This window comes from Syngnathus acus, chromosome 15 (genome assembly GCF_901709675.1).
Source record: "Syngnathus acus chromosome 15, fSynAcu1.2, whole genome shotgun sequence".
NCBI lineage: Eukaryota > Metazoa > Chordata > Actinopteri > Syngnathiformes > Syngnathidae > Syngnathus > Syngnathus acus.
In genome coordinates this window covers 7730089-7736052 of record NC_051100.1, presented here as the reverse complement: position 1 = coordinate 7736052, position 5964 = coordinate 7730089, and the positions used below count along the sequence as shown (strand labels likewise).

Genomic DNA, 5964 nt, shown 5'->3' with positions numbered 1-5964 from the left:
CACAGCTCATTCCAAAACGCCTCCGCTGTGTCTCAAGAAACGTACAGCAGTGTGCGGCCAAGCCTGTGTCAGCTCATAATGCAAAGTGCTGTTTACTCCTTTTCGAGTGGGGGGCTGCACTCAACTTGGATGAGAGAGGACGGACTGTGCATTGCTGCACACTTGAGAGAAACATACAAAGTATTTGTTGATAATTTGGTTATACTGAGCCAGCCAAATGAGAAACGAGAGAAAATGAGAAACTTTTGGGGGGGAGGAAGATAAGGGTCACCAAGTTCTGCGATTTTAACGTGATTGATTATACATGACTAATATTGCTGTACTTTTGAGATAAGATTGAGTTTAATTCAATCTGCAACCACGCACATTGTAAATCATATTACCCACTGAAATGAATGCTTATGTCATTCATCCATTCAAGCCTCCCCAAATATGTTGTTTATTAAGAAAAATAGCATTATATATTTAGAGTACTTTATAAATCGTGCAATAATGATGGAATGATGATCGAAATAAACCATGTTTACCCATTTTTTTGCTTCAATTCTTTAACTATAGCGCTGCTCATTCTATTGTGCAAATATGATACCGATATAGTGATACACATGAAAAGGAGTTCCACATCTGCCTCAGTAAATTGGTGAAATATTGATCATTTTTAATACATGAAAAAGACACTTGCACAAGCCAGTTGAACTTTTAACAAATAACATGCAAAGTTTTGTAATCTAACTGTAGATGTGGTAACCATGCTTGTAGTTGCCTGTGGTGTAGAAATATCACCAGAATGTGTGCATGTGAGTTTGTGTTTGCGTGCATAGTGTGTGTGTGTGTCCGTGTATGTGTGGGTGAGAAAGAGAGACTGATTAACAACTGGGTCATTATTGAGGCACAAACTTGACCAGGCTAAGAGGCTTCAAGCGTCACATCACAGCTCCACTGAGCTAAGGGTCAGCTATGTTTCCAGAATGTTACTTTGTGATCACCAGTTATTTCAGATAGCATAAAAAGAATAGGTTCGATTTTTTTTTGGAAAGATTTCTTGGTGTCATGGACAACCCAGGGAGCAGTTGGTGGATTATGGTGGAGATTGCTTGCAGGATTCTTGGCATCTCTACAGCCACAGGTAGGATAAATGGTGATTGGTCATTTCTGATGAAACAAGGACGACAACATACAGACAGAGCCTTACTGCAATGTGTTCTGTTACTTTTAAGATTCTTTAACAGAGAGTTTGAATTTCATGAGGCAAGGAGTGTTGCAACATGCAGTTCAAAGATGTTATCTGATGCTGAATCTGTGCAGGAATAGCACTCATCCATATTAAACAATACTATGTCAAAACTCAGCTCTGGGAAAATAATAAGCCTGCAGCTTTGAACAGTTTCTGTCACCCAATAAACTCTTGATAAAAAAGATAACCTAAATTCAGATTTCTGCTCTGTTCAAAAGGTTCAAAAGGTAAAATGTAAGTTATAAAAATAATACAAATAAGATGGCTGTGGACAAAAATGGCAGTTAGCCTCGATAGCTTGGGCGAGTCACAAAACATCACACCACTTGATGTTGCAGCATGGAATATGGCCATGCATGCTACAAGTATCTCATATTTGATCAAATATGAGACGGGTAGAATGGTCACTTAAAAAATATGTAAGTCTATCCTCAAATACAACAAAAGCACAAGTAAACTAGAGACAGTGGGGGAAAAAACTAGCTTGGCTCCAATTCCTGATCCCCTACTCTACAAAGTCCTTAGCTACTTTAATTGAAACAGTTGCCAACACTGCTCCTTTTCGCAGACATGCCCCATTCCGCTAAAGTCTCCGCATCCAGCAGGTTTACTGGCCTTACTTGAGCTCATGTAGTTTTATACACTCATGATCATACCCTGCGTTTGCACATTTATGTGTCTGTCTGCCTCTGTGTGTCTGCAAAGGACAAACAAGGTTCACCTTTATGTTGATTTTCAACTGCTCTGTATGTATGAAGTGTTTATTTCTCTCACACCCTATAAATGAACAGCAAGCTTCTAGCAGCATTCTCCTGATATACCCCCAGTGCTGATTGTATCACTGCATTTCTGCTTAGCCGCTCATAGAAAATGTTTCCATGTGTAGTCTGCATGCATGCCTCACTCAAAAGGCAAAATAGAATCTAATTTTAGAAGGAATCATATTTCCTCAATTGAAGCCATAATTGTATTTCAGTTAAGTATTAAGTTTTACAGTCACTGTTATTTGTTTGTTTCTTCACTGTAAAATGAGCAATTGTTGTGAGGTCATTATCACTCTAGGCAGCAGATGTCGCTGTTTCCTACGACAATGGCAAGCGTTGCATTTATGGCAGCAGTCTGACGTAGGAATTTGCACAATTTGACAGTTTCTTTTTTGGTCTTTGGCTTGAGGACACAGCCAGTTGGACATTTTTCAGCTGCCAATTCAAGAATCGCGTTCTAGCTGGTCTTCCAAAGAATACTTTGATTCAGACTAAACAAATATATGATGCAGAACAACAGCACAATTGATCATTCATGAAGTCAGGATGGAAGATAAGCGGAACTGCAGTGATATCGTTTTACTAATGACCCCGGTGTTGAATGCAGGGTTCAAATCCTAATTCAGTGACTATGACATCATTTTCAACTTTTTGAATGGATGCAACAAATTGTTAGGGTTTACCTCAGGTTCACTCAAGCGCGTGAATTAATTTAATATTCTATCAGCACCTGAACATATCTACAATTACGTAAAGCACATCTACATTAATTTTGTTTGTTTTATAGTCATTGAGGGACAGGAACATTTTTATTATAAAGACCACCTCTTGCAGAAAAACGATGAAAAATGTCAATGAACCAAGTCTGACACCTGGTGGACACAAGTTGCACACCTCCAAATGAAATAAATGCGTTCTCTTTTTCAGTGTTGTGTGCTGTAGGAGTGGAGACCATCCAACAGGGAGACTTTAACAGCCTTGGCATTTACCTACTGTAAGATTTATTTGTGGAATATTGATGTTTCAAGTGGGATCTAATCTCGCAGTGGCCTACTTATGTTGTTTGCTGTTTTTGTGGCTCACGTTCATATTAACACTGAGCCACAGGAAAGCTTCTCCCAGAGGAGAGCTGCAATCTAGGTTGTCCTAGAGCAAAGCTCATGACTGTTTATAATATGATTTCCAAGAAGAGGCTTACCATGTGATGAGTTTGATCCCAGGGGCCTTTTGTATGGTTCATAAGATGGTAATCTGTTATATAAAAATTGTTGATGATTACTGGTCCTTTACTCAAAGGAAAATCTAAATTCACACACAATCTGACATGTATCAATCCGGTAGTTGCTATATGCAAATGATTATTGTTCCTCACCAGAGTATCTTCTGTTGGCATCATGATATTTGAGTTGGCCTATTACTTGGATGCACTTCTGCTCATGTGCCTGCCGTGAGTACACAAGTTGATTATCTGCATCAACACCATAACATAATAAAAGGGTGAAATGAGGCAAAGTGGCTACACTGATGCTGACGATGAATTCTCTGCCATCTCCGCAGGTGTCCTCTTGAGTGGCAGATCTTTACATTATGGGGGAAGATGGCTAAAGTTGAAGGCTTCCAGAAGTTCCTCTATTATTCCATAATGTCCATCGTCTGTTTCCTGCACCCTGTGCTTGTGTGGCATGCAGTTATTCCGGGTAAAATTAAGCTGTCCATCAATTTATAATCTTGAATATACCTAAATACCATTTAGATATATTTCTACCATCCTAGGGGCAATGCTTCTAGTGACTGCCTTGTTCAACTTCATACTCAGCAAGAAAACAAAGACCGAATCATCGAAAAGGCCGCAGGAGAGTTACAGCAGCCAAGGCCCCACCACAGTTTATGCGACAGAGGGGGTCGACCCGAACGGGACGCTTTCCTTCCTCAGCGCGATGACGGGGAAAAGAGTTGCCCTCGCAACCAGGAACGAAGCCCACGGCCTGGCCGGGAGTGGAGAAGAGAGCTTCCAGGCCATGCTGGAGTTGGAGCGCACACCAAATGAGAGGAAGAGGAAGGATAGGAAACCCACGTGGATGAGAGGGAGGAAGGAGGTGCTGGAGAGGGAGATGGAGGAGATGACAGAGTTTGGGGATTCAGAGCCAGAAAACACCTCAGACACTGCACCTATGATCACTGACTGATCAGCTCTGCCCTATTTGTCACGGCAAATGTTGGGTTGGTGCTGAAACTGTACAGTACTTGAAATAAATGAAACACGTTTTTTTCAGCAATGACTCTTAGTGAAATGAGGCTGCATTTAAATCTTGCTTGCAGTTTTAGCACTGCTAACTACCCCTCATTGGGGATGGTCCTTCTTCTACATGTGCCCTATATGTAACAAAAAGCCAAAGAAAAAGAAAAACATGCAAAAAGTTAATCCTTTGAGCTTTTAAGTTAGTCTCATGATATTTGCTGCCATGGTGTGAGCAGTTTGAATTTTTGTGTGACTTCAGAAATGTCAAATTTCCCCCAATTTCAGGTCAAATTGGGAATAATGCCATTTTAGAGCGTCTGTTTTATATTCACGTTTGCTTTGACGGGATGATTTTTTATGATTAGCCATGTAGACCAATTTATGACACACATGGTGCCTTTTAGTCTGATTCAGTCCATATTTGCAAAGCTTGAATGGAGCGGGGCAGTGACACTAATGCAAGGCAATCCAATCTAGTTAATGTTTCATGCATTATTTATTAGGCAATAAAGTGGATTAAGTGTTTCACTCATTCAACAGCACTGGTGGAAATCTGTGTAAATGTGACAGGGGAAAAACTGGAATTAAAGCATGCGCAGGTGTCACAGTCGCATTCAAGTCGCCTCATTGTGTGTGTTTAGCGAGCGTGAGTGATCACCATGGCAACCGGGCTCCGGGATGTGAGACCAGACACTCCAAACCAGTGATAAAAATGGAGGTAATGTGTCCAACATGGTTATGCACTGTTGACTGTGATTTGTTAACCATATTTAACGACAGACAGACGCAATAATAAAAAGCCTGCTTTTCATTTGTCTCTTTTGTCAATCCGTCTCCATGCTGAGAGTCTTCTTTTGTTCAGGCTGTAAATCAATATTGTCTGCCAAAATACTCACACTTCAGCATGGATACACTGCAATCTTTTGTTGCCTATCTGGAGCCTTATATAGAACAGGGCGACTCGATAAGCACAACAATGACACATTTCAAGTAAATAGCCTGCAGGTCAAGTTGCTCAACCTTTTAATGTATATTCATGTGTGTGTGTGTGTGTGTGTGTGTGTGTGTGCGTGTGTGTGTGTGTGTGTGTGTTGAGCACACTGCATGTGATACGAGATGTTCTGATGCAGAAAACAGTGAGAATTTGTGTGCAGTTCACTGAGGTCGCACAATGGCCCTTGCTCAGCCTACCTCATATTATGATCACGATCAGCAGCTGATTGGTGCCAAATAAATTGTTGACCCATTTCCACTTGTGTTCTTTACTTAGGCAATTGACTCAACAAGTCACTTCCTTTAAATTGTAAATCCCCATCAGGGAGGGTGAGGGAGGGTCTTCCTGCAGGCCTAGTTTTTGTTTTCCTATTACAATGGCTCAGATGGAAGATCCGGGATCAAAAACAGGATGGGAGGAATACATCTCGCACATGGCCGTGGTGGCTTTTTTTTTTTCCTTTATACAGAGAATGGGTGTTCTGCCGTGAGGGGATTTTCACTCCAAGAAAATAAAAGCTGAAAAAGAAAACCTAACTTGTTTCTTTTTATTTCATTGCCAGGCATTATGATAGACAGAAAATGACTATTCAAATCCAATCTGACTACTTTTTAGGCACAAAAGAGGTTCTATCCATGAATATTAATCTATCAACTCAAATTATTTCCCTGAATTGTGCTTGAATAAACTGCAGAGCCTTGATTGCACTGGAGAGCGGAATGCAGAGCTAATA

General features: G+C 40.6%; 1 protein-coding gene across 1 annotated transcript; it reads left to right on the top strand.

Moving 5' to 3' along the window:
* The first annotated feature begins 808 nt into the window (after positions 1-808).
* tmem72 (transmembrane protein 72) lies at positions 809-5227 on the top strand. The gene is made up of 5 exons (XM_037271818.1): positions 809-1126; positions 2926-2992; positions 3374-3445; positions 3556-3695; positions 3772-5227. The coding sequence occupies exons 1-5, from the start codon at positions 1051-1053 to the stop codon at positions 4182-4184; spliced, it is 768 nt and encodes a 255-aa protein (XP_037127713.1). The 5' UTR covers positions 809-1050; the 3' UTR covers positions 4185-5227.
* Positions 5228-5964: the final 737 nt, after the last annotated feature.

What these genes read in the sequence shown, in the direction of transcription:
- tmem72 (XM_037271818.1), top strand. Translation starts at nt 1,051, where the DNA reads ATGGACAACCCAGGGAGCAGTTGGTGGATTATGGTGGAGATTGCTTGC. An exon ending in TGGCATCTCTACAGCCACAG is followed by an intron (nt 1,127 to 2,925) that starts GTAGGATAAATG and finishes TCTCTTTTTCAG; the next exon opens with TGTTGTGTGCTGTAGGAGTG. An exon ending in GTGGCATGCAGTTATTCCGG is followed by an intron (nt 3,696 to 3,771) that starts GTAAAATTAAGC and finishes CTACCATCCTAG; the next exon opens with GGGCAATGCTTCTAGTGACT.